General features: G+C 44.8%; 1 protein-coding gene and 1 long non-coding RNA gene across 5 annotated transcripts; one reads left to right on the top strand and one right to left on the bottom strand.

The window, feature by feature from the left end:
- Nucleotides 1-65: 65 nt before the first annotated feature.
- On the top strand, nt 66-26,844 carry PAN2 (poly(A) specific ribonuclease subunit PAN2). 4 transcript variants are annotated; one of them, XM_060195147.1, is made up of 26 exons: nt 66-229; nt 843-1,238; nt 8,877-9,044; nt 9,157-9,279; nt 9,443-9,520; nt 9,911-10,178; nt 11,146-11,488; nt 11,669-11,765; nt 13,110-13,229; nt 13,706-13,825; nt 14,039-14,167; nt 14,458-14,657; nt 15,258-15,403; nt 15,525-15,631; nt 15,841-15,939; nt 16,051-16,124; nt 16,231-16,378; nt 16,666-16,809; nt 16,911-16,970; nt 17,192-17,282; nt 21,288-21,445; nt 21,540-21,683; nt 21,812-21,991; nt 22,113-22,206; nt 23,844-24,041; nt 26,190-26,844. In XM_060195147.1, exons 2-26 carry the CDS (start codon nt 957-959, stop codon nt 26,222-26,224), a joined length of 3,606 nt encoding a protein of 1,201 aa, XP_060051130.1. In that variant the 5' UTR covers nt 66-229; nt 843-956; the 3' UTR covers nt 26,225-26,844. The 4 variants fall into 4 exon arrangements, with proteins under 4 accessions (XP_060051130.1, XP_060051129.1, XP_060051131.1 ...); XM_060195146.1 differs by having other exon boundaries at nt 67-229; nt 15,255-15,403; XM_060195148.1 differs by having other exon boundaries at nt 67-229; nt 15,255-15,391.
- On the bottom strand, nt 15,960-26,284 carry LOC132539488 (uncharacterized). The gene is made up of 3 exons (XR_009550811.1): nt 26,158-26,284; nt 16,795-16,959; nt 15,960-16,390 (listed from the first exon to the last, which is right to left on the bottom strand). It is a non-coding gene; the product is annotated as an uncharacterized LOC132539488 (long non-coding RNA).
- Nucleotides 26,845-27,069: the final 225 nt, after the last annotated feature.

Here is a 27,069-nt window from a genome sequence, read left to right on the forward strand (position 1 = left end):
GCTGCCCGCGGAGTCGGCCCCCTCGGATTGGCTCAGATGTGCCCCAGCCCTTCCCGATAGGAAGCTGCGGCAGGGCGCCCGCCTTCCTCTCCGCCACTGTGTTAGGTTGAGCCTGAGGCGCGGGGGTGAATTGGGGAAACTGGAATTTCCCGCGGAGCTGACGGCGGTGCTCTCCCCCTACTCGTTTTAATTCCACGCGCTCCAAAATATCCGCCATGGAGAAATCTTGGTAATGGCCCAATTCCTGTAAGCAGCCCAGGAACACATCTGACCCTCGCCCTAATCCCGCCCCGCCGGAGGGGAAGAATTCTGGGTAATTTATTTCTCTGGCGCCCCCAGAGAATTCTGGGTAACTAGCTATTTCCATCACCTCCCCTCTACCCCCGCCCCAATTGTGGGTAGCTGGTTATTTTATTTTCCTCTGGAGAATCCTGGGTAACACTGCAGAGGACTCTGGGAAGCCGACTTCACCCACCCCCCACCCCCTCCCAGCCAATCCCCTCTACCCCCACCCCCTAATTTTAGGAAACAAGCACTGTAGCCTCCTCTCTACCTCCTGTGTCCCACAGTTTCTGTCCCATGTACTGATGGTTCAGTGGTGAACCAGACAAGTGAGCAGGCCGAGTGAGGTGAAGAGGAAGTCAAATATTAGATGGTGGGGTGGCGGGGCATACAGAGGACCTAGAGTAGAAAAGGTAAAGCCCTCTCCCTCCTCTGACCTGCCCATCTGCATCAGACTTCACTCCCTGTTGGCATTCTCATGATCTTCTCTTACCTTGTAACCTGTAACACATTAAATGCAAGGCCAACCCCTGGCTCAGCTACTTGTTTTCCCTTTGCAGGCCAGGATATCCCTTCTAGGCCCACTGATGCTATCCTGCTGCAGACTTGGTCAGACACCTATACAGTCTGTGACTAGGGAGGGTGTGACCCAGGTTTAATTGGCTTCCATCATCATGAACTTCGAGGGTCTGGACCCTGGACTGGCAGAATATGCCCCAGCAATGCATTCTGCCCTGGACCCTGTCTTGGATGCGCATCTGAACCCAAGTCTGCTACAGAATGTGGAGCTGGACCCAGAGGGAGTGGCCTTGGAGGCTCTTCCAGTCCAGGAATCAGTGCATATAATGGAAGGTGTCTACTCTGAATTGCACAGTGTGGTGGCCGAAGTGGGCGTGCCTGTCTCCGTCTCCCACTTTGATTTGCACGAGGAGATGCTTTGGGTGGGAAGCCATGGGGTAAGGACTATACCCCTTTGTAAGGAGGTCTTTTTATTTTATTTTATTTATTTTAAAAATATTTTCTCTATTTGGTTAGAAAAGGAGAGCAGTTGAGAAGGGAGGGGGAGATAAATGTGGAGTGGAAGGGAGACATCTGCAGCACTGCTTCACCACCTGTGGAGCTTCCCCCCTGCAGGTGAGGACCAGGGGCCTGAACTCAGGTTTTTGTGCACTGTAATGTGTGCACTCAACCAGATGCAGCACCACCTGGCCCCCCCATAAGGTCTTTTTATCTGATTTTAGCCAGAAGGTAGCTATTTTACAGGGAACCAGAACTGAATTGAGGTGGTGAGTTACTGGGTCTCTGAGAAACCGAGAGGAGTGGAGGGAGAAAAAAAAAAAGTCATAGGATCAAGGGGTTAGTCACATAGTTCTTCCCAAAAGGTGTACCACTTTTACCACAATTTGCCCATTCCATGCTTTGATTAATTTTGATAAGTGTACCTATCATTTAGTCTGTAGTCATCCAAATCCTGTATTTAATGTACTCTTCGGTTTCCTGTTTTTATAACTGTAGAACATATTATACGTGTATTTACATAGAATCACTTTCCTCTCTGATTTTAATCTCTGAAGTAGTTATCAATGTTATTTTTTAAAATTTTATTATCTTTATTTATTTATTTATTGGATAGAGACAACCAGAAATCGAGAGGGAAGGAGGAGATACAAAGGGAGAGACAGAGAGACACTTGCAACACTGCTTCACCACTTGTGAAGCTTTCCCCCTGCAGGTGGGGACCAGAGGCTTGAACCCAGGTCCTTGAGCTTTTTTTTTTTTCAAGTTTTATTATCATCTTTAAAATTTCTTATTATATCTTTACTTATTTATTGGCTAGACACAGCCAGAAATCGAGAGGAAAGGAGGAGATAAAGAGGGAGAGAGACAGACACCTGCAGCCCTGCTTCACCACTCGCAAAGCTTTCCCCCTGCAGGTGGGGACTGAGGGCTCAAACCCGGGTCCTTGCACATTATAACTTGTACACTCAACCAGTTGCACCACCACTCGGCCCATCCTTGAGCTTTGTAACATGTGCGCTCTACCAGGTGCGCCACCACCTGGCCCCTCATTGTTATTTTATTTTTTTAATATTTATTTATTTTCCCTTTTGTTGCCCTTGTTGTTTTATTGTTGTGGTTATTAATGTTGTTGGACAGGACAGAGAGAAATGGAGAGGGGAGGGGAAGGCAGAGAGGGGGAAGAGAAAGACACCTTCAGACCTGCTTCACCGCCTGTGAAGCGACTCCCCTGCAGGTGGGGAGCTGGGGGCTGGAACACTGGTCCTTGTGCTTCGCGCCACGTGTGCTTAACCCTCTAAGCTATCACCCGACCCCATTATTTTTTTTTAAGATTTATTTGTTAATGAGCAAAGGAGAACCAGAGCATCACTTTGGCACATATAATGTTAGGAATTGAACTCAGGACTTCACGCTTGAGAATTTAATTCTAATGAACCACCTCCCAACCTGCTCAATGTTAATTAATTTTATTTATTTATTTGTTTATTTATTTGATCAGAGCACCGCTTAGCTCTGACTTAATGGTGGTGTGATGTATTGAACCTGAGACCTTGGAGCCTCAGGCTTTGCATAACCATTATGCTATCTCCCCCACCCTCAATGTTAATTTTTTAATTTATTTTAAAACATATTTAAATTTTGTATTTATTATTTATTGGATAGAGATAAAAATTGAGAGGAAAGAAGAGAGAGAGAGACACCTGCAGCATTGCTTCACTGCTCACGAAGCTTTCCCCAGAAGGTGGGGACTTGAACCTAGGTTCTTGTGCATGTATCGTGTGCTCAATCAGGTGCGCCATTACCCAGGCCCTTGGTTTGTTTATGAGCAAAAGAACTAGAGCATCACTCTGGTACATGCTGTGCTGGGGACTGAAGTCTGGACTTCACAGTTTTTGTTGTTACCAGTTAGAGAGGGAAGTAGAAAGGCATACAGAAAGTGAAAGAGTCCATAGCACTGAAGCCTTCAACGTGGTGGGGAATGGTCTCTCACCTGGGTTGTGCATCTGGCAAGGTGGCACGCTATCCAAGTGGCCTATTTCACTGGCCCAACTTCATGGTTTTAAGTTCTTTTTCAGCCAGGCTGTGATCTATTTACTTACTTTTTTTTAAAGGATCAGATCCTTTTTTCAAAAAAATATTTATTTTATTTATTCCCTTTGTGCCCTTGTTGTTTTATTGTTGTAGTTATTATTGTTGTTGTCATTGTTGGATAGGACAGAGAGAAATGGAGAGAGGAGGGGAAGACAGAGAGGAGGAGAGAAAGATAGACACCTGCAGACCTGCTTCACCGCCTGTGAAGCGACTCCCCTGCAGGTGGGGAGCCGGGGTTCGAACCGGGATCCTCATGCCAGTCCTTGTGCTTTGCGCCACCTGCGCTTAACCCGCTGCGCTACAGCCCGACTCCCCGGATCCTTTTTTTTTTATGAGTCATTTTATTTTATTTTATTTGAGAGAGAGAAATTTAGAGGGGAGGGAAAGACAGAGAGGGAGAGATAGACTCCTGCAACCCTGCTTCACCACTTGTGAAGCTTTCCCACTGCAGGTGGAGACTCGGGCCTTGAATCTGGGTCCTTGTGCTCTGAAATGTGTGTGTGCTTATCCAGGTGTGCCACTGCCTGGCCCCTTAATTTAAAAAAATTTATATTTATTTATTTTCCCTTGTGTTGCCCTTGTTTTTTTTTATTGCTGTAGTTATTATTGCTGTTGTTGTCATCGTTGTTGGATAGGACAGAGAGAAATGGAGAGAGGAGGGAAAGACAGAGAGAGGGAGAAAAAGATAAGACATCTGCAGGCCTGCTTCACCACCTGTGAAGTGACTCCCCCTCCCCTGCAGGTGAGGAGCTGGGGGCTCGAACCAGGATCCTTACGCCAGTCCTTGCGCTTTGTGCCATGTGCGCTTAACCCACTGCGCTACCTCCCGACTCCCCCCTTTACTTAATTTTTACTACAACAGAAATAAGTAGAATCGTGGTCCAGGAGGTGGTGCAGTGGATAAAAGCACTGGACTCTCAAGCATGAGGTCCAGAGTTCAGTCCCCGGCAGCACATGTGCCAGAGTGATGTCTGGTTCCCTCTTTCCCTCAATCTCTTTCCTCCTGTCTTTCTCATTAATAAACAAAATCTTTTTTAAAAATTACAAAAGAAAAAGAAAACTTATGAGAAACAAGGAGCTGAAAGACAAGATCAAACTGGTTCTTCCTCTCTCCTTCACACCCCCCTCTCTCTCCTATCTTCATGAATAAGTAAATAAAATCTTTAAAAAAGAAAAAAGAAAGAAACAAAGGAGTAGAGTCAGAGTATCACTCTCGTCTATGTGATTCCAAGGGTCAGACTGGGGACGTCATTCTTTTAAGTCCAAAGCTCTAGCTACTAGGCTGCTGTTTTAGAGAGAGGGAGAGAGGGAGAGAGAGAGAGAGAGAAAGTGTGTGTGTGTGTGTGTGTGTGTGTGTTTGAGAAAAACCATAGCATCACTCAATTCTGACTGGTGCTGTTGCCACAAATTGAACCTGGGACTTCTGGGACCTCAGTTTTACAAATCCTGTGCTCGACCATGATGAACTATCTCTCTGGCTCATCAGTGTTAAGTTTTTTGTGTTTTTTTAAAATATTTTATTTATTTATTTATTTATTTATTTATTAATGAGAAAGATAGGAGGAGAGAGAGAAAGAACCAGACATCACTCTGGTACATGTGCTGCCAGGGATTGAACTCAGGACCTCACACTTGAGAGTCCAATGCTTTATCACTGCGCCACCTCTGGACCACCAGTGTTAAGTTTTAAAAACTTATATCCTGTTTGGGGACATAACTCAGTGTTAAATATATACTTCCCAGTATGAGACTACTTTGGGTTCAATACCTGCTACTCTCCTGAAAAATATATTCATATTGCCAATATACCAGGCAACTCAAAACATTTTGTAAGAGATAATATGCTACCCTTGGCTTATTCTTTTTTTTAAAAATTTTATTTATTTATTCCCTTTTGTTGCCCTTGTTGTTTTATTGTTGTAGTTATTATTGTTGTTGTTGTTGGATAGAACAGAGAAATGGAGAGAGGAGGGGAAGACAGAGAGGAAGAGAGAAAGATAGACACCTGCAGACCTGCTTCACCGCCTGTGAAGTGACTCTCCTGCAGGTGGGGAGCCGGGGTTCGAACCGGGATCCTCATGCCGGTCCTTGTGCTTTGCGCCACCTGCGCTTAACCCGCTGCTCTACAGCCCGACTCCCGGCTTATTCATTTTTATTGAAGGTTTTATTTATTTATTTATTTATTTATGAGAGAGAGAGAACCAAATATCACTCTGGTATGTGTGCTGCCAGGGACTGACCTCAGGACCTTATGCTTGAGAGTCCAGTGCCTTATCCACTGCACTACCTCCTGGACCATGGCTTATTCATTTTTTAACATTAATCTATATCTTCTTCTTATGAAAGGGAAAGACCAGAGCATCATGCATTCATATGTGGTGCTGAGATCACACCCAAGAACTCATGTGTGCAAAGCATGAGCTACCTGTAGCCACAGGGCTTATTAATTTGCCTTCTGTCCTGCAGACACATTTCACTGGATAGGATGCCTGCATTGCCACGCACCCAGCCGAGACTCTAGCCGTGACCCCTCATGAGAATTGCTATGGCAAAGGAAACTGTGCATTACAGTATCTCTCCCTATTTCTATTTAAATGATAAATAAGAATGGCCCTAAGGGAGTCGGGTGGTAGCGCAGTGGGTTAAGCGCAGGTGGCGCAAAGCACAAGGACCGGTGTAAGGATTCCGGTTCGAGCCCCGGGCTTCCCACCTGCAGGGGAGTCGCTTCACAGGTGGTGAAGCAGGTCTGCAGGTGTCTATCTTTCTCTCCTCCTCTCTGTCTTCCCCTCCTCTCTCCATTTCTCCCTGTCCTATCCAACAACAATGACATCAATAACAACTACAACAATAAAACAATAAGGGCAACAGAAAGGGAATAAATTAAATAAATATTAAAAAAAAAAAAAAAAAAGAATGGCCCTGATCAGTGAAGGCCATTCCTAAAAAAAAAAGCTTGGGAAATATCTCAACTGGTAGAGAGCATCAGATCTGCACGCCTGAGGTTCCAGACTCAATCTCTAGGACCACATATACCAGAGTGGTGCTTTAGCTAGTCTCTTTCCGACACATGAAACTCTCGCATATGTAATAAAATAAAAACAAAACTTTTATTTTTAAGAATCTATTTGTCACAGGGCATGAAAATGTCCCCCCCCCCCCCCCCCCAGCAGAAAGAATGATTTTTTCTTGGTGGTAAAATATCCATTTCTGTGGCTGTGGTAGGCCCAAGGAATAAAGTTGACCAAATCATAATCTTTGGCTTTAAGAATTTACAGAACAATGAGAAAAAAAGACATAAAGAGATCTCTTCATGGCACTAAGTGCCAGTGTGAAACTACACTGGAGAGCAGAAAGGGGTCAGAGGACCTGCAGAAGGAAGTGACACTGGAGCTTGAGAGATGAGCGTGAGTTAGGAAAAAAAAAAGGGGGGGTTGTTTTGTCTTGGCAACAACAACAGGATAAAGATGCCCATTTATTAGCAAGGTGATTGCAGAGTGCAGTTACACTTACGGTCTACCAGACTGAAAGATGAAGGTGATTCACTAGCAGAACAGAGCTTGTCTGTGTGAGAACCTGGGTTTGATCCCTGGAACCACATATAACAAAGTGCTACTCTGGTTCTCTAGAGAACCTTTAGACCTTGCTTCTTTCCTTCCTTCTGTTTTAATTTTTTTTTGATTTTTACTTATTATCAGATAGAGACAGAGAGATTGAGTGGGGGGTGAAGATAGAAAGAGAGATACATGCAGCCATTACCACTCTTGAAGATGAGGACGAGGGGCTTGAACCTGGGTCTGTGCTTACAGTAATGTGAGCACTTAACCAGATACACCACCACATGGCCCCTCCTTCCTGTTATATTGCCACCAGGGCTGTTGATGGGGCTTGATGCTGGCACTATGAATCCACCACTCCAGGAAGCCATTTTTTTTTTTTTCTATTTTAGTTGACAGAACAGAGAAATTGAGAGGGAAGGGAAGATAAAGGGGGAGAGAGAAAGAAAGACACCTGCAGATTTTATTCACAACCTGTGAAGCATCTGCCCTGCAGGTGGGGAGTGGGGCTTGAACCTGAATCCTTGTGTTTGGTGATATGTGTACTTAACTAGGTGCACTGCTGCCTGGCCCCCACTTAGACTTTTTTTTTTAAAACCAGAGCACCGCTCAGTTCTGGTTTATGGTGGTGTGCGGGATTGAACCTGGAAGTTTGGAGCCTCAGGTATGAGAGTCAGTTTATATAACCATAATGCTATCTACCCCCATCTGACATTTATTTAATCAGTGTTCTTTTAGCACTTACTAGGTGCCAAACCTAGCTCTGGGATCTAGATTTGGATTAAGCACTAAAATGGACAATGAAAATATAGTGATACTATGCAATGTTTAGTTGTTTAGTATACCTTTAAAAAAAATGACTATGGGGAGTCGGGCTGTAGCGCAGCGGGTTAAGCGCAGGTGGCGCAAAGCACAAGGACCGACATAAGGATCCCGGTTCGAACCCCGGCTCCCCACCTGCAGGGGAGTCGCTTCACAGGCGGTGAAGCAGGTCTGCAGGTGTCTTTCTCTCCTCCTCTCTGTCTTCCCCTCCTCTCTCCATTTCTCTGTCCTATCCAACAACAACAACAATAATAACTACAACAATAAAACAACAAGGGCAACAAAAGGGAATAAATAAATAAAATAAATATTTAAAACAAACAAACAAACAAAAAGACTATGAAGAGATGGTATAATAATGTGGTCCAGGAGGTGGCACAGTGGATAAAGCATTAGATTCTCAAACATGGAGTCCTGAGATCAATCCCCAGCAGCACATGTACCAGAATAATGCTCTGGTTCTTTCTCTTTCTCCTATCCTTCTCATTAGTAAATAAATAAAATCTTGTGGTCTGGAAGATGGTGCAGGGGATAAAGCATTGGACTCTCAAGCATGAGGTCCCAAGTTCAACATGTCCCTGGCAGCACATGTACCACAGTGATGTCTGGTTCTTTCTCTCCTCTTTCTCATTAATAAATAAAATCTTTAAAAAAATAAATAAATCTTAAAAAAATCTTTAAAAAAAATAAATAAATCTTAAAAAAAAATCATTAAAAAAACTTTCATGCCTGAAGTTCCAAAATTCCAGTTTCAGTTCCTAGCACCACCATAAACTAGAGCTGAGCCATGTTCTGATTTGAAAAAGTAAAACTGAATTTGACTATGGAACATAAGAAAGCCATACTTGCCAGAGTGTTGGACTCACATCCCTCATTTTTTTTTCCCCCTGATCTTCTGAGCACTGTTCTAACCAACTTTTTCAGATGAGATAGAGTTTACAGAAATTCTCTGTACATCATTAAACAAGCATAAAATGTAACTATGAGTGACTTCTCCTATGCCCTAGTTGCTGCTAGGCAGAATGAAGACCAGCTGAGCAATATCTAGTCCCTAATCTTACCTGGATTGACCCTGCACTTGCATTCACCCTTGTTGTTCCTCCACAGGGCCATGCCACTTCATTTTTTGGTCCAGCCTTGGAGCGTTACTCATCCTTTCAGGTCAATGGCAATGATGACATTCGGCAGATCCAGAGCCTAGAGAATGGTATCCTTTTTCTCACCAAGAACAACCTCAAGTATATGGCCCGTGGGGGCCTCATTATATTTGATTATCTGTAAGTTGCTTCTCAGCTGTGGCCTGGGAAAGAGAATCCCTCATAGAATGAAAGCCAAGGGACTGGAAGCTTTTGAGACCCTCACCCCCTTAGTTGTTACTCTCTCCTACAGGCTGGATGAGAGTGAGGATATGCACAGTCTCCTGCTGACTGACAGTAGCACTCTGCTCATTGGTGGACTGCAGAACCACATATTGGAAATTGATCTTAACACTGTCCAGGAGACTCATAAGGTACAGTGTGGGACAGGAAAGACCTACGCAGGGCCTGAGGTTATTGGGGTCAGGGAGTGGTCTGCCTAGACTGGGAACATGCCTTAGATTGCGTGTGACCTTTCTACTCCCTTGATCTGTGGGAAGACTCATTCTCACTGGTTTCTTCTGCTTCCCTCTCCAGTATGCAGTTGAGACACCTGGAGTCACCATCATGAGACAGACAAATCGCTTCTTCTTTTGTGGCCACACATCTGGCAAGGTCACTAATTTCCATTTTGCCTCTCACCAGATATGTGATTGGGATTTCCCATTCTCTCCATTCTGGGGTTATAGCTAGAGGGCTGGGAGGAGTCGGATTGAGTTCCTACTCATCCGTACCTCACTGAGATCACCTTTCATCCTGAAGTTTTTCTGTTGTAACTAGGTACCTCAGTGGCAAAGTATAAATACGAGATTTGGATTTGTTTGTGTGCTTGTTTTGCTATCCTTTCCAACTCTCGGCTTCTTTTTCCCTCTGCTTTTTCTGTGCTTTTGTTGACAATATGCTAAAACCCTGGTTCTTCTGGTAAGGGCCTCACAGCATTAAGGACGTGAGAGGTACTTTTCTTGATAACAATACTGGCATATAAAATGAGTTATGTTTCTTCAGGTTTCCCTGCGAGACCTCCGTACTTTTAAAGTGGAGCACGAGTTTGATGCTTTCTCAGGGAGTCTGTCAGATTTTGATGTGCACGGCAACCTGCTGGCCGCCTGTGGCTTCTCCAGCCGTCTTACTGGCCTGGCCTGTGACCGTTTCCTCAAGGTGTATGATCTGCGCATGATGCGTGCCATCACACCACTTCAAGTACATGTGGATCCTGCCTTCTTGCGGTTCATCCCTACATACACTTCTCGCCTGGCAATTATCTCCCAGTCGGGTATAAAGGGGATACAGATGGGCTAGGAGGGCTTGATGAACAGAGGGGAACTAGGCACCAGAAGCAGAATATTCCAATGAGCCTCTTTGTCGGGAAGAAAAGTAAATTTTCACTGAGATCACAGGGTCTCACTTAGGTATGATCAGCAACTTGAGCTTTTTATGTACTTATTTATGTTCCTGGATGTGAAGAGCAGAGGAAAAGATAAAAGAGCAAACAAAAACAATTATTTTTTTTTTCCTCCAGGGTTATTGCTGGGCTCGGTGCCTGCACCATGAATCCACCGCTCCTGGAGGCCATTTTTCCCCCTTTTTGTTGTAGCCTTGTTGTGGTTATTATTATTGCCATTGTTGATGTCTTTCGTTGTTGGATAGGACAGAGAGAAATGGAGAGAGGAGGGGAAGACAGAGAGGAGGAGAGAAAGACACCTGCAGACCTGCTTCACCACCTGTGAAGCGACTCCCCTGCAGGTGGGGAGCCGGGGGCTCGAACCAGGATCCTTACGCCGGTCCCTGCACTTTGCGCCACATGCACTTAACCCACTGCGCCACCGCCCGACCCCCCAAAAACAACTTTAAAACTGCCCTTTGCTGTGGAGCCAATCTCCCTGTGGTTTACGGGAAAGAATCCGGGTGATATTAACTCCAGGCATGCATAGGGCCCATGTTTTCTTTTTATTATTATCTTTATTGGATAGAGACAGCTAGAAATCAAGAGGGAAGGGGGTGGTAGAGAGGGAGAGAGACAAACACCTGCAGTACTGCTTCACCACTTGCAAAGCTTTCCCCCTGCAGGTGGGGCCAGGGGCTTGAACCGAGGTCCTTGTGCATTGTAACATGCACTCAACCAGTTGTACCACCACCTGGCCCCCCATGTTTTCTTCCTACTCAGGGAAGAGAATCGGAGGGGTATAAAAGGATGGCTCTTTCACCTTATGGCCCTAAGTAGGCTTTCTTTTCCCTTCTAGGACAATGCCAGTTTTGTGAACCCACAGGCCTGGCCAACCCAGCAGACATCTTTCATGTGAATCCTGTGGGACCTTTACTTATGACATTTGATGTGTCAGCTAGTAAACAGGCTCTGGCCTTTGGGGACTCTGAGGGCTGTGTGCACCTCTGGACGGATTCCCCTGAGCCCTCCTTCAACCCCTACTCCCGTGAGACTGAGTTTGCTTTGCCCTGTCTCGTGGATTCTCTGCCACCTCTGGACTGGAGCCAGGACCTGCTGCCTCTTTCCCTCATTCCTGTTCCACTTACCACTGACACACTTCTCTCTGATTGGCCTGCTGCCAACTCTGCTCCAGCTCCCAGGTTGTATCTCACATCTGGGATGGGGTGGGCATGGGCGGGGCGCACTGAGATGTTAGGATACTATTACATTTCTGATTTTTGTTTTTCTGTTTTCAGTATTTTTTTTCTGGCACCATGGGGTTTGGGCATTAGCTGGGCACACATCATAACCTTCAAGTTCTGTAATGTACTACATTATAGGCGAGCACCCCCTGTGGATGCAGAAATTCTACGTACCATGAAGAAAGTGGGCTTCATTGGCTATGCACCCAATCCCCGAACCAGACTACGCAATCAGGTAGGTTCAGAGATTGAGCACCCAGCCCAACCCATAGGCACTTGTCTTGTCTTGTTTCTAGTCAACTGATAAAAAGGCTTTTTGAGCTGCAATGAATTGAAGGTACTCTACTAGGTGTTAGGATTCAATGGCAAGGAGGTAGGATTCTTGCTCTTAAGAAATTCTGTTGTTTGCTTAGTGAAAAGAAAACCCAACCAATCATAACAAAAAGCAGTTATGTTCTATTGTTAAGTCGAGAGGAAATTTTTTTTTTCTTACCAGAAATCTGTTTGACTTTTTTTTTTGTACCAGAGAACTAATCAGCTCTGACTTTTTGGTGATGCAGGGGATTGAACCTGGGACTTCAGAGCCTCAGGCATGAGAGTCTCTGTGAGCACTGTGCTGTCTACCCCTGCCCTTAACTGGTTTATTGACTTATAGTAGTGCTGGGGGATTGAGCCTGGGACTTTGGAGTCTCAGGCATGAAAGGTTTTTTTGTATAACTATTATGCTATTTCCCCAGCCCCTTAAGAGAATGTTATAAGCATACAATGCCAGAGAAGTGCCAGCAGAATAACTTACTTGGATAGTGTGCTGCTTTGCCATTTGCACAACCCCAGATTTGGAAGAAACTTTGATGCTGTAGGCTTTTTCACTCTGTGCCTATCTAACACACACACACACACACACACACACACACACACATTTTCACTCTGTGCCTATTTAAAACACACACACAGAGAGACACACACACACATTTTCACTCTGTGCCTATCTAAAACACACACACACACACACACACAATGCCAGAGCTATTTGGAGGGAAAATGTTACTCGAGGCTAGCATGGTGAGGGTGGCAAACTGAAAGGTGGATGTTGAGCTGGAAAGATGAGAGACAGGTAATTAGATAATAACTAGGGAGCATATTCAAATGAGGGATCAGTGGTAATAAAGGTCTCAAGATACTTACCTACAAAAGGTGGATCTGACTAGCACTATGACTTTACCAGCCTAGAGCAGTACTGGGAAATAAAAGATTAAAGTTAGAAAGTGCCTAATTATGAAACCCTAAATACTGAGTGTGTGATGCAAGAACTGGAAGGAACATTCTGGGAGGATTAGTTAGGTTGTGGCATGTTTGACAGAATAAATGTGAGGAGCCCAAAATGGCAGCCATCACAATTGTCCAGCTATGATGAAGCATAGTGATGACAGTGTGAGTAAACAGGAAGCAGCAGATGCTGGAAACCCTATGAAACTAGAAGGTTCAGGACTTGATGACTACTTAAATGTTGGGATGAAGTGGGGGAAAACCAAAGATGATTAAGACATTTAACACAGTTACCTATTTTGAAAAACTCTAGATTCCTTACCGACTCAAGGAGTCAGACAGTGAATTTGACAGCTTCAGCCAGGTCACTGAGTCACCTATTGGACGGGAAGAAGAGCCACATCTCCACATGGTCGCTAAGAAATATCGAAAGGTGCTGGGGGGCGACCAAGGAAGGGACCCGCTGGGAAGTGGGGAAAGGTCCCTTGGGAATGTGTATGTGAAACACAATTGAAAAGCCGTCACCTGGGAGTTGGGCGGTAGCGCAGTAGATTAAGCGCACATGGTGCAAAGCACAAGGACTGAAGGACTGGCGTAAGGATCCTAGTTCAAGCCCACCGGCTCCCCACCTGCAGGAGAGTCGCTTCACAGGCGGCGAAGCAGGCCTGCAGGTGTCTGTCTTTCTCTCCCTCTGTCTTCCCCTCCTCTCTCCAATTCTCTCTGTCCTATCCAAAATGACAACATCAGTAACAACAACAGTAATAACTACAACAATAAAAAAAAGAAAGAAAGAAAGAAAAGCCTTCACCTATCATCCCAGACTCAGGAGGGAGTTTTTGGGGAAGGTGTGGATAAGACTTAGAAGACTCTGAGGGTCTCTTCAGCCTGCTCAGACTGTTTCTACTGCAGGTGACCATCAAATACTCCAAGTTAGGGCTTGAGGACTTTGACTTCAAACACTACAATAAGACTCTGTTTGCTGGATTAGAGCCCCACATTCCCAATGCCTACTGTAACTGCATGATCCAGGTAAGGATGGTATTCCTGCAGCCTGAATGTACCTGTTGCCTTCCTTTTTTTTTTTTTTATGAACCCACAACCTTCCTAGTCTCCCCAACTAACTCTCTGTGAACTTCATTTGTTCAGTGAACTCTGGTTCTACATTTTTGATCAGTTCTTAATCTGTCATCTATTTTCTTTCCATTAGCAATGACCTGCATTCAGTTCTGCTTTTCCTTACAGGTGCTGTATTTCCTAGAACCTGTTCGCTGTTTAATCCAGAACCACCTTTGCCAGAAGGAATTCTGTCTGGCATGTGAGCTAGGTTTTCTCTTTCACATGTTGGATCTCTCTCGAGGTGATCCTTGTCAGGTCAGTGCTTGAGAATTGGGGCAATTAAAAGGAAAAGGAACAGTCCAGGAGGTGGTACAGTGGATAAAGCATAGGACTTTCAGGCATAAGGTCCTAAGTTTAATCCTTGGCACGTGCACCAGATGCTCTGCTTTTTATTCTTTCTCTCCTCCTCTCTCAATAATTAAAATCTTAAAAGAAAAAAAAAAGGAGAGGGGAGGTAAACTGTAGGAAGGGATATCACTGTGAAAATGACCACACAAAAGAAAGTAACACTTTTTTTTTCCACCAATACATTTCCTGGGTTCCAGGGCAGTAATTTTCTTCGGGCATTTCGTACCATTCCTGAAGCCTCAGCCCTTGGTCTGATCCTTGCTGACTCAGATGAGGCATCAGGCAAGGGCAATCTGGCCAGGCTCATTCAGAGATGGAACCGCTTCATTCTCACTCAACTGCATCAGGATATGCAAGAACTGGAAGTACCTCAGGCTTATCGAGGTGCTGGAGGCAGGTATGGAATTGGGACGGTTAAACCCACTGAGAGGCCTCTCTGTGACTTAAAAGAGCTCAGGCAATGGCAGACCTGGTTAAGTGTACACACTATAACTATTCCCAAGGACCTGGGTTCAAGCTTCCCACTTGCAGGTGGGAAGCTTCACAGTAGTGAAGCACAGCAGTAGTCTCTGTGTGTCTTTCCTTTTTAAAAAATTTTTTTTATATTTATTTTCCCTTTTGTTGCCCTTGTTGTTTTTTATTGTTGTTGTAGTTATTGTTGTTATTGATGTCATCTTTGTTAGATAGGACAGAGAGAAATGGAGAGGGGGGAGAGAAAGATAGGCACCTGCAGACCTATGAAGCTTCACCACCTATGAAGCTTCACCACCTATGAAGCGACTCCCCTGCAGGTGGGGAGCCGGGGGCTCGAACCGGGATCCTTACACCAGTCCTTGAGCTTCGCACCACATGTGCGTAACCTGCTGCCTGTGTGTCTTTCTTCCTGTCTATGTCCGCCCCTCTCAACTTCTCTCTGACCTATTAAATAAAGGGGAAAAAAAAAAAAAAAGATCTAAGTCCCTCAGTGTGCATCTGTTGCCCTCTCCATTCTTAGCAGCTTTTGCTCTTCGGGGGACTCTGTCATTGGACAGCTGTTCAGCTGTGAGATGGAGAACTGTAGCCTCTGCCGCTGTGGCAGTGAAACTGTTCGAGCCTCATCAACCTTGCTCTTCACACTCTCCTACCCTGAGGGTAGCAACAGTGGTATACCCTTGGACTGCATTGGGAAGGCTCCCCCAAATGTCCTGTAACATCAGGGAGAGGGTGTGGGGAGGCAAACAGTATAGAGGGAGAACCTGGAGTGAAGCACCCAGTTTCCCCTCAGATAAAACCGGGAAGAACTATGACTTTGCTCAGGTGCTGAAGCGAAGCATTTGCCTGGAGCAGAATACACAGGCCTGGTGTGACAACTGTGAAAAGTACCAGCCTACAGTGAGTGTCTGTTGCCCTAGGCTGGAGTCTTGCCCTGCCGTGGCCTCAACCAGGGATATTTGGCTAGGATCAGCACCGCCAGCCAGCCATCTGTAGGGGTGGGAAAAGCCCCAGTCGGATGTTGCAGATCCAGATGTCAGTGTTCCCGTCCAAGCTCCATTATCCCTAGATAGACTCTGTACAACTGCTTGTTTGTCTTATCCTCTCAGATTCAGACCCGCAACATCCGCCATCTGCCAGATATTCTTGTCATCAATTGCGAGGTGAACAGCTTGAAAGAAGCTGATTTCTGGAGAATGCAGGCTGAGGTAAAGAACAAAGTTAAAAATAGGACTTAATGACTACATTTTAGTTTGTTTCTGACCTCCATATATGATTAATATTCCTGAGGAATTACATATTTTCTGCTTTTTGATCAGGTTGCCTTCAAGACGGCAATAAAGAAACACGGTGGGGAAGTCTCCAAGAACAAGGAGTTTGCTTTAGCTGACTGGTAGGTTCTGTCTTAGCAACTGTCAGAGAACTGAACTAAGCAGTGACTCTTCCTGCCACTGGCTAGAACTCTTCAAAACAGATTCCCAATTCTTCTGTCCTAATAGGAAGGAACTGGGGAGTCCAGAGGGCATGCTGATGTGTCCTTCCATTGAAGAGTTGAAGAATGTCTGGCTTCCTTTCTCCATTCGAATGAAGATGACCAAGAACAAAGGACTGGATGTTTGCAATTGGACTGATGGGGATGAGATTCAGGTTGTTGAAAAACTGGGAAGAAGGGGGAAGTAGGAGAGAAGACAGGTCAGGGGGAAGGTGGAACTTAGTATAAAGCAAAGAAAGGATATAAGACCTGTTATTTACCAATTGAGGGCCTTTCCAGTGACTCAGTTCAGTGCTGGAAGTCACAAATGGGCTAGGATGGAGACAGCCCACCTTTGCTCTCCATCCCCGATGTCCCGACCCCCTGTTCTCTAGCCCCACCCCCTATCTCCCCCACTCTTAAACTTAGCTTAGTAGCCTGGGTGCCTTCCCGTCCCCCACAGTGGGGCCCAGCCAAGGCAGAGGAGGAACATGGTGTCTGTGTGTATGACCTGATGGCTACTGTGGTACACATCCTGGACTCACGCACAGGGGGCAGCCTGGTGGCTCACATCAAAGTCGGAGAGACCTACCACCAGCGCAAGGAGGTGAGTGAGGTAGTGGGGTAGTGGCCAAAATGGAGTCGCAGATCTGCCTGTATCTTGTGAGTAAGCCATAGCCATCCAATCATTTCTTTGTATCTCCACAGGGTGTTACCCACCAGCAGTGGTATCTCTTCAATGACTTTCTCATTGAACCTATTGATAAGGTTAGCTGTGACACATTCCATTGCCCCGTTCATTTCCCCTTTTCCTATCATCTTCATTTTTAGTACCCTAGAAAATGCCATGAAGATTCAGGAGGGAAGGATGTGTACTGAGGAATAAAAAAGCACTAACAAAGCTAAATGTAGCACTTGAGACCTATCTTCTGTCTGACTTGGGAAAAGGGAGCATATACATAGGCTATTAAATGCTTTTTCTCTTATAGCACGAAGCTGTGCAGTTTGACATGAATTGGAAAGTACCTGCTATCCTTTATTATGTCAAAAGAAATCTTAACTCCAGATACAACCTGAACAGTAAGTGGTACTTACCACCACATATAAGGGTGTGAGCAGTTTAAACTGGTCTTAAAGGATAACTCCGGTAAACAGCTTGTTAAGTTAAAGATTAGTAACTAGTGTTAATATTTCCAGGGATGCTGAAGAGATTCCTGCTTATCGTACTTTAAATTTAGAAGCTGGAGATCATGAGGGTATATATAGTAGGGGTGGAGGAGAGGATGAATCTGATAGAAATTACTAAGTTTATAAATTTTTGGGGTGGTGTCTGAGCATTGTGCCACTGTAATTCCACTGTTCCTAGTGGACTTTATTTTTATCCTCATTTCAGAGAGATAAAGAGAGAGGCTGAGGGAGGAGAGACATCACAGTACCACTCTGTCATTCAGGAAGCTGCCATGAATGGTTCTTTCATGTGCTACTAGGAGCTTGAACCCAGGTCCTCATGCATAGTAAACTGTGCTCTACTGAGCTAGCTGTTTCCTGGCCTATAAGGTTTAATAATTCTTATCCTCTAGTGAAAATCTCTTATTTTGGGAAAAGTTTAGCAGTAATCATGCCTTGTATAGACTTCACTGGCTATGATACTGCTACTGTGCAAAGCTTATTTTGAAGATGACCTTTTTTTAAAAATTTTTTAATATTTATTTCCCCTTTTGTTGCCCTTGTTGTTTTTCATTGTTGTAGTTATTATTGTTGTTATTCTTGTCGTTATTGTTAGATAGGACAGAGAGAAATGGAGAGAAGAGGGGGAGAGAAAGATAGACACCTGCAGACCTGCTTCACCGCTTGTGAAGTGACCCCCCTCAAGGTGGGGAGAAGATGACCTTTTTTTTTTTTAAGCCTTTTTTTTTAATATTTATTTTATTTATTTATTCCCTTTTGTTGCCCTTGTTGTTTTTATTGTTGTAGTTATTATTGTTGTTGTCGTTGTTGGATAGGACAGAGAGAAATGGAGAGAGGAGGGGAAGACAGAGAGGAGGAGAGAAAGACACCTGCAGACCTGCTTCACCGCTTGTGAAGCGACTCCCCTGCAGGTGGGGAGCCGGGGTTCGAACCGGCATCCTTATGCCGGTCCTTGTGCTTTGCACCACCTGTGCTTAACCCGCTACGCTACAGCCCGACTCCCAGAAGATGACCTTTTTATTAAACCATAGTTTTTCATACCTTATTTTTCTAGTGTTTTTTAAAGGTTTTATTTATTTATTAATGAGATAGGAGGAGAGAGAGAAAGAATCAGACATCACTCTGGTACATGTGCTGTCAGGGACTGAACTTAGGACCTCATGCTTGAGAGTCTGATGCCCTATCTATTGCGCCACCTCCCGGACCACAGATTTTCTAACCTAACATAACCATTATGCTGTCTTCCAAGCCCATGATTATTATTATTATTTTATTTTTCTAGAGCACTGCTCAGCTCTGGTATATGGTGGTGCTGGGGATTGAATCTGGGATGTTGGAGCCTCAGGCATGAGAGTCTCTTTGCTATCTAACCCTGCCCAGATTTTTTCTTTTTCTTGCTTAATTTTTTTAATTAATTAATTTATTTATTTATTTATTGGATAGAGACAATATTGATAGAAATTGAGAGGAAGGGGAAGATAGAGAAAAGAGAGACACCTGCAACACTGCTTTACCACTCATGAAGCTTTCCCCCTGCAGGTCCCCACCACCAGAGCCTTGAACCCCAGTCCTTGTGCATTTAACCAGCTGCACCACCACCCGACCTGATTTTTTTTTTCTTTTTCTTTTTTTTTAGCCTCCAGGGTTACTGCTGAGGTTCAGTGCTGGCACTACGAATCCACTGCTCCTGGTGGCCACTTTTCATTTTTATTGAACAGGACAGAGAGAAATTGAGAGGGGAGAAGGGAGTGAAAGACACCTGCAGACCTGCTTCACTGCTTGTGAAGCAACATCCCCCCACACAGGTGGGGACCAGGAGACTCAAACCAGGATCCTTGTGCGGGTCCTTGTGCGTTGTACTATGAGTGCTTAACCTGGTGCGCCACCACCCGGCCCCCGATTTTTTTTTTTTTTTATTTATTCCCTTTTGTTGCCCTTGTTTTATTGTTGTAGTTATTACTGTTGTTGTTATTGATGTCATCGTTGTTAGATAGGACTGAGAGAAATGGAGAGAGGAGGGGAAGACAAAAAGGGTGAAAGACAGACACCTGCAAACCTGCATCACTGCCTGTGAAGCGATTCCCCTGCAGGTGGGGAGCCGGGGGCTCAAACCGGGATCCCGAGATCCTTACGCCAGTCCTTGCGCTTTGCTGATTTCTTTTTCTTTAAAGTGAAATTTTATTCTTTCCTTCTTGTTGCCTTTTTTCTTTTTTTCATAGTCTGTATCGTAAGAATTTTATGACTTGGCCTGTTATGACTAATCTGCTCTTTTTACCACCAGGGTTATTACTGGGGCTCAGTGCCGCACCACCCCACCACTCCTGGTAATATTTATTTTATTTTGACAGAAGGTAAGAGGTAAGGGGAGAGAGAGAGAGAGAGAGAGAGAGAGAGAGATTGAGAGAAAATAAGAATGAATAAAGGAGACACCTGCAGCACAGCTCCACTACTTCTGAAGCTTCCCCCCTGCCGGTGAGGATCGGGGTCTTGAATCCAGGTCCTCACTGTAGTAATATGTGCACTCTACCAGGTGAGCCACCATCTAGCCCCTATCTGTTTCTTTTCATTAGGCATCGTTATTTATTTATTTATTTTTGCCTCCAGGGTTATCGCTGGGGCTTGGTACCTGCACTACGAATCCACTGCTCCTAGAGGCCATTTTTTTCCATTTTGTTGCCCTTGTCGTTATTGTTGCCAGTGCTGCTGCTGTTGTTGTTGGATAGGACAGAGAGAAATGGAGAGAGGAGGGGGAGACAGAGAGGGGGAGAGAAAGACAGACACCTGCAGACCTGCTTCACCACTCCGCTTGTGAAACGACACCCCCCTGCAGGTGGGGAACCGGGGGCTGGAACCAGGATCCTTGCGCTTCTCACCGTGTGCACTTAAGCCGCCCAACTCCCAGGCATCATTTTTTAATTCACTTGCTTTCATTATTGAGAGATCACAGGGGCCTGGTGGTAGCACACTGGGCTGAGTGCTCATGTTACAATGCTCAAGGGCCTACGTTCAAGCCCCTAATCCTCACCTGCAGTATTGCAGGTGTCTATATCTTTCCCTTCCCTCTTGATTTCTCTCTGTATCTATCCAATAAATAAAAATATATATATTTTAAATATTATTCCCTTTTGTTGCCCTTGTTGTTTTATTGTTGTAGTTATTATTGTTGTCGTTGTTGGATAGGACAGAGAGAAATGGAGAGAGGAGAGGAAGACAGAGAGGGGGAGAGAAAAATAGACACCTGCAGACCTGCTTCACCACTTGAGAAGCGACTCCCCTGCAGGTGGGGAGCCAGGGGCTCGAATCAGGATCCTTATGCCAGTCCTTGTGCTTTGTGCCACGTGCGCTTAACCCACTGCGCTACCGCCTGACTCTCATAAAAATATTTTTGGGGCAGAGGTAGATAGCATTGGTTATACAAACAGACTGTCATGCCTGACGCTTTGAAGTCCCAGGTTCAATCCCCTGCACCACAGTTAACCAGAGCTGATCAGTGCTCTGGTAAAAAAAAAAAAAAATATATATATATATATGGAGTCAGGCGGTAGCGCAGGGTTAAGCGCAGGTGGCGCAAAGCGTAAGGATCCTGGTTGGAGCCCCCAGCTCCCCACCTGCAGAAGAGTCGCTTCACAGGCAGTGAAGCAGGTCTGCAGGTGTCTTTCTCTCCCTATCTCTGTCTTCCCCTCCTCTCTCCATTTCTCTCTGTCCTATCTAACAACGATGACATCTATAACTACAACAATAAAAAATAATATAAAATATAAAATATATATATATATTTTTTTTTTTTTAAAGAGAGATCACAGTGTAGACTTAGCTACTGGTTAGCCACTTTGAGCTTCCCTCCCCTGGTCACTTTTCCTATCCCCAGTCATCTATCTTCTGAATTCTCCATTCCAGTCAAGAACCCCATTGAGGCAAGTGTTCTGCTGACTGAAGCCTCACTAGCACGGAAACAAAGGAAAACACATACAACATTTATCCCACTGATGCTGAATGAGATGCCACAGGTTGGGGACTTGGTGGGCCTGGATGCTGAGTTTGTTACCCTTAATGAGGTAAACACAAAAGACTGGGATGTTGGACTAGCACTCTGAGGATTTTAGGAGTCATAAGAATTTTTCTGATCTCCTTAGTAACTCTTCCATATAGGAGGAAGCAGAGTTGCGAAGCGACGGCACGAAATCTACCATCAAACCAAGCCAGATGTCAGTAGCAAGGATTACCTGTGTTCGGGGTCAGGGGCCCAATGAGGGCATCCCCTTCATTGATGATTACATCTCTACCCAAGAGCAGGTACTGGGACAGAGAGATGCAAGTGAGACAGACTCTGGCTAATGTAAAATTATCTAGAACCAAGAGGGGAGAGGTGGCAGGGAGACTGCTTTGCTTTCCTGAGCAGCTTCTCTTTTCTTTATCCTTAGGTGGTAGATTACTTGACTCAGTACTCAGGGATAAAGCCAGGAGACCTTGATGCCAAGATTTCCTCTAAGCACCTCACAACTCTCAAGTCTACCTACTTAAAGCTTCGTTTTCTCATAGATATTGGAGTCAAATTTGTGGGTCATGGTCTGCAAAAGGACTTTCGCGTCATCAACCTCATGGTTTGTGCAGGGCTCTTTAAAAAAAGTCGTCTTTGACCATGGGCTCCTTGGGATATATAGTATGCTTTTGGAGAATGGGAAATCACTGTTCCCCTACATTCCACTCTTTTATCCCTGCCAGGTTCCCAAAGACCAAGTTCTTGACACCGTCCACCTGTTTCACATGCCCCGGAAGCGAATGATTTCCCTGCGATTCCTTGCTTGGTATTTTCTGGGTGAGTTTTTTTTTTTTTTTTTTTTTTGCCTTGTAGGCTATTTTTTTTTTAATAGCAATTTTTTCTTTAAAAAAATTTTTTTTAATATCTTTATTTATTGGATAGAAACAGCCAGAAATTGAGAGGGAAGGAGGAGATAGAGAGACACCTGGAGCCCTGCTTCACCACTCACAAAGCTTTCCCCCTGCAGGTGGGGGCCAGGGGCTCGAACCCGGGGCCTTTCACACTAACATGTCGCTCAACCAGGTGTACCCGGCCCCACCTTGTAGGCTATTATGATGCTCATTCAGACAGGAAAACGCATTGGATGGACCAAAGAAAGTAGGGAGAAGTCTAAATCAGTAGTAGGAGTTACTAGTGGATTTTATTAGCTTCAGTCTCCCTTCTATACACTAGGGATGGTGTTTTTTTTTGTTTGTTTTAATGAGAGAGACAAAGACAAAGATAGAGGAGTATAAAAGCCAGAGTACTGCTCAGCTCTGATTTATGGTGGTGTTGGGGATTGACCCTGGGACCTTGATGCCTCAGGCATGAAATCCTTTTGCATAATCATTATGCTGTCTCCCCAATCCAAAGTAGGTTTCTATTGTTGAGTAGGTAGCATGTTTTTACCTTTCTTTGCTAATTCCAAAGCTGGACCACAGTGACATGAAAGATGGCACAGTGAATAAAGTGCTGGATTCTTACTTGAATAATATGCTGCTTTGCCGTGTGCACAATCCATGTGCAAGTGGGCTCTGTCTCACCAAAGGAAGCTTCAGTGCTATGATTTCTTTCACTTTCTCTTTCTTCCCCTCTCTCTCTCCCTTTTTTCCCCCTCCACCAAAGCCATGCTCAGCTCTGGCTTATGGTGGTGTGGAGGAATGAACCTGGGACCTTGGGCCTAGGCAGTGAGAGTCCTTGTGCACAACCATTATGCTATCTCTTCTCACCCTAACCTCCATCTCTAAAAAAAGTATACATAAATAAATGTACTCTCGGTCCGGGAGGTGGCGCAGTGGTAAGGCATTGGATTCTCAAGCATGAGGTCCCAAGTTCAATCCCCAGCAGCACATGTACCAGAGTGATACCTGGTTCTGTCTCTCCTCCTATCTTTCTCATTAATAAATAAATACAATCTTTTTTAAAAAAAATTTAATCTTTATTTATTTGATAGAGATAGCCAGAAATTGAGAGGAAGAGGGGAGACAGAGAGAGAAGGAGACAGAGAAACACCTGTAGCACTGCTTCACCACTTGTGAAGTTTTCCCCTGCAGGTGGGGACCAGGGGCTCGAACCTGGGTCCTTGCACACTGTAACGTGCACTCAACCAGGTGCGCCACCACCTGGCCCTCATAAATAAAATCTTTAAAAAAATGTTGTACTCTAGCATGAAATCTTAAGTTCCATCTCTGGTTCTCTCTCTCATAAGTAAATTAATCTTTGTATAGGGCGGAGGGTAGATAGCATAATGGTTATGCAAAAAGACTCATGCCTGAGGCTCCAAAGTTCCAGGTTCTATTCCCCGATCCACTATAAGCCAGTTTTGAGCAGTGTTCTGGTAAAAAATAAAAATAATAAATACATAAATCTTTTTATAAGTAATATAAAATAAAGCGGGGGGGGGGAGAACTCTTTATCACATCTACTTCCCTCAGACCTGAAGATTCAAGGGGAGACTCATGACAGTATTGAGGATGCCCGTACAGCCCTTCAGCTCTACCGCAAGTATCTGGAGCTAAGCAAAAATGGCACTGAGCTTGAATCCTTCCACAAAGTGCTTAAGGGTCTCTATGAAAAGGGCCGGAAGATGGATTGGAAGGTGCCTGAACCTGAGGGCCAAACAAGTCCCAAAAGTAAGGCCTGGAATTGGACAGGGGAAATTGAACCGGGTAGATTTTTTATTCTTTTTTTTTTTTTTTTTGCCTCCAGGGTTATCGCTGGGTCTCGGTGCCTGCACTACAAATCCACTGCTCCTGGAGGCCATTTTTTCCCCATTTTTTGTTGCCCTTGTTGTAGTTGTTATTGTTATTTTTGTCATAGCTGTTGTTGTTGGATAGGACAGAGAGAAATAGAGAGAGGAAGGGAAGATGGAGAGGAGAGAAAGATAGACACCTGCAGACCTGCTTCACCACTTGCAAAGTGACTCCCTTCAGGTGAGGAGCCGGGGGCACGAACCAGGATGCTTATGCGGGTCCTTGCGCTCTGCGTCACGTGTGCTTAACCCACTGCACTACCGCCCAGCTCCCTATTCTTCTATTTTTTAATATTTTATTTATGAGAAAGATAGGAGGAGAGAGAGAGAACCAGACATCACTCTGGTACACGTGCTGCCAGGGACTGAACTCAGGACCTCATGTTTGAGAGTCCGATGCTTTATCCACTGTGCCACCTCCAGGACCACCCTATTCTTATTTTTATTGCCACCAGGATTATTGCCTGTGCTTGGCGCCTGACAAATCTACCTCTCCCAGCAACCCATCCCTCCCTTTTTTTTTTCTTCTTTTGTTTATATAGAGAAAAGGAAATTGAGAGGGAAGGGGATATAAAAAAAAGAGGAAAAGAGACACCTGCAACACTGTTGCACTGCCCATTAAGCTTCCCCCTGCCGGTGGGGGAAACCAGGGGCTCATACCTAGGTCGTTGCTCATGATAATGTGTGTGCTCTACCAGGTGCACCACTACCTGACCAGAGCTGGATGGGCTATTTATTTATTTTGTATGGAAACAGATTGGGAGTGAAGGAGGAGATAGAGACAACTGCAGCACTGCTTTGTCACTTGTGAAGTTTCCTCAACTGGTGGTGGGGACCGAGGGTTGAACTGGGGTCCTTGTACATTGTAATATGTACACCATTGCCCAGCCTTCTACGTGGGTTTTGCTTGCATATGTGGAGACTATACCATGATGATAATGATAACAGCCCTCTTTTATATTTGTAAAAACTAATTTACAAAGTATTTAGCCCTCCCAGCATTCAGTGATTGTTTTATTATTTAAATTCTGTTGGTTCTAAACTACTTGTGCCCAGTTCTAAAACGTTTGGAACAGGTCCATGCCCTTTTATTCTAATGAATTTTTCTTTCATAAGAAGTATCCTCAAGGGAGTCGGGTGGTGCAGTGGGTTAAGCGCATGTGACACAAAGCGCAAGGATCCAGGTTCGAGCCCCCGAGTCCCCACCTGCAGGGGGTTCGCTTCACAGGGGGTGAAACGGATCAGCAGGTGTCTATCTTTCTCTCCTCCTCTCTGTCTTCCCCTCCTCTCTCCATTTCTCTCTGTCCTATCCAACAACGACAACAACAATAATAACTACAACAATAAAAACAAGGGCAACAAAAAGGAAATAAATATTTGAAAAAAAAAAAAAAAGAAGTATCCTAAGTGCAGGGCCAGGTGGTGGTTCGCCAGGCTGAGTATGCACATTACCATACACAAAGGCTCAAGGTTGAACCCCCATCCCTATCTGCAGGGGGGACACTTCATGAGCAATGAAGGCAGTCTGTAGATGTCTTTCTCTCTCCCTTTTTTTTTTTATTTACTATTTTCCCTTTTGTTGCCCTTTTTTATTGTTGTTATTGATATCGCTGTTGTTAAATAGGACAGAGAGAAACGGAGAGAGGAGAGGAAGACAGAGGGGGAGAGAAAGATAGACACCTGCAGACCTACTTCACCGCCTGTGAAGCGACTCCCCTGCAGGTGGGGAGCTGGGTGCTCGAACTAGGATCTTTACACTGGTCCCTGCACTTTGCACCATGTGTGCTTAACCCGCTGCACTACTGCCCAACTCCCTCTCTCTCCCTTTCTATCTCCACCTCCTCTTATTTTTTTTTCCGGTCCTAATAAAAAAAAAAAAAGGAAAAATTGGCTACCGGGAACAGTGGATTCGTAATGCAGGCACCAAGCCTCAGCAATAGCCCTGGTGGCAAAATAAATAAAAGTAGTAGCATGCCAGGTGCTCTTTTTCTACTCACCTAAAATCATGTTCTTGGTTTTCTCTTGACAGATGCAGCTGTCTTCTCCCCAGTGCTGGCACTGTGACCTCATCTTCTCCACTCCCTCTTCAAACCACTCCCTCTTCCTTCATTGTTATGTGGCCCTGTAACTGGGAGATGACTTACCAAGTTGGCTATACCTTGTCCACTTCCAGAATTGGACTTGCTCAGGGTCTACAGATGGTGCTACTAATAGAACTGGAATGCAGCAGAACTGTTGGGAGAAGGTCTAGGAACCAGAGTGATTTTTTTTTTTTCATTAAGAAACAGCCAGAAGAGTTTAAAATTGACCCAGATGAAAAGTAATTATTCTGGATAATTGAAACTCGGGACAAAAGCAGCTCTGCAACTGAAACTCGGTTTCCAGTTGGTTAAGGACTTAAGTCCTGGACTGCAACAAGATACAGCAGTAGTTCAAGACTTAGGTCCGACTGCTTGAGAGATGCCTGGAGTGGCCAACATGTAGACTTGCTGGCCGTCAGTGTTGCCAACACCACCGTTGCCAAAAGGACCTTTGAGCCCTAGACAAATTCAGGTGGCTGGCTTCACTCTCACCGACAGCCTAGAAGCATCTATCTTCCATCCACTCTCCTAAGTTTTGTTTTCTTATTATTTTTTTAAATCGTTTTAAACTGCATGTTTTATAAAATAAAAACAAAAATACTACTGGCTGTAATTTCATTAGGCACAAATGTGGGGCTCCACTATGAGCCCTACTTGTTGGCTTTCTCAACTTACTAATGCTGGAAAAACAGGTGTCTGCATTCCCATCCAGAAGTGAAGGTAAAATTCTGGAATCCAAAGTTAAGTGTATAAGAGTAGTTTAGGGCGGAGGGTAGATAGCATAATAGTTATGCAAACAGACTCTCATGGCTGAGGCTCCAAAGTCCC

This window comes from Erinaceus europaeus, chromosome 7, assembly GCF_950295315.1.
Source record: "Erinaceus europaeus chromosome 7, mEriEur2.1, whole genome shotgun sequence".
Lineage (NCBI taxonomy): Eukaryota > Metazoa > Chordata > Mammalia > Eulipotyphla > Erinaceidae > Erinaceus > Erinaceus europaeus.

Coding starts and splice junctions, on each gene's coding strand:
- PAN2 (XM_060195146.1), top strand. CDS start 957: ATGAACTTCGAGGGTCTGGACCCTGGACTGGCAGAATATGCCCCAGCA. Junction 9,280..9,442: donor CTGTCCAGGAGACTCATAAG/GTACAGTGTGGG, acceptor TTCCCTCTCCAG/TATGCAGTTGAGACACCTGG. Junction 13,230..13,705: donor TCGCTAAGAAATATCGAAAG/GTGCTGGGGGGC, acceptor TTTCTACTGCAG/GTGACCATCAAATACTCCAA.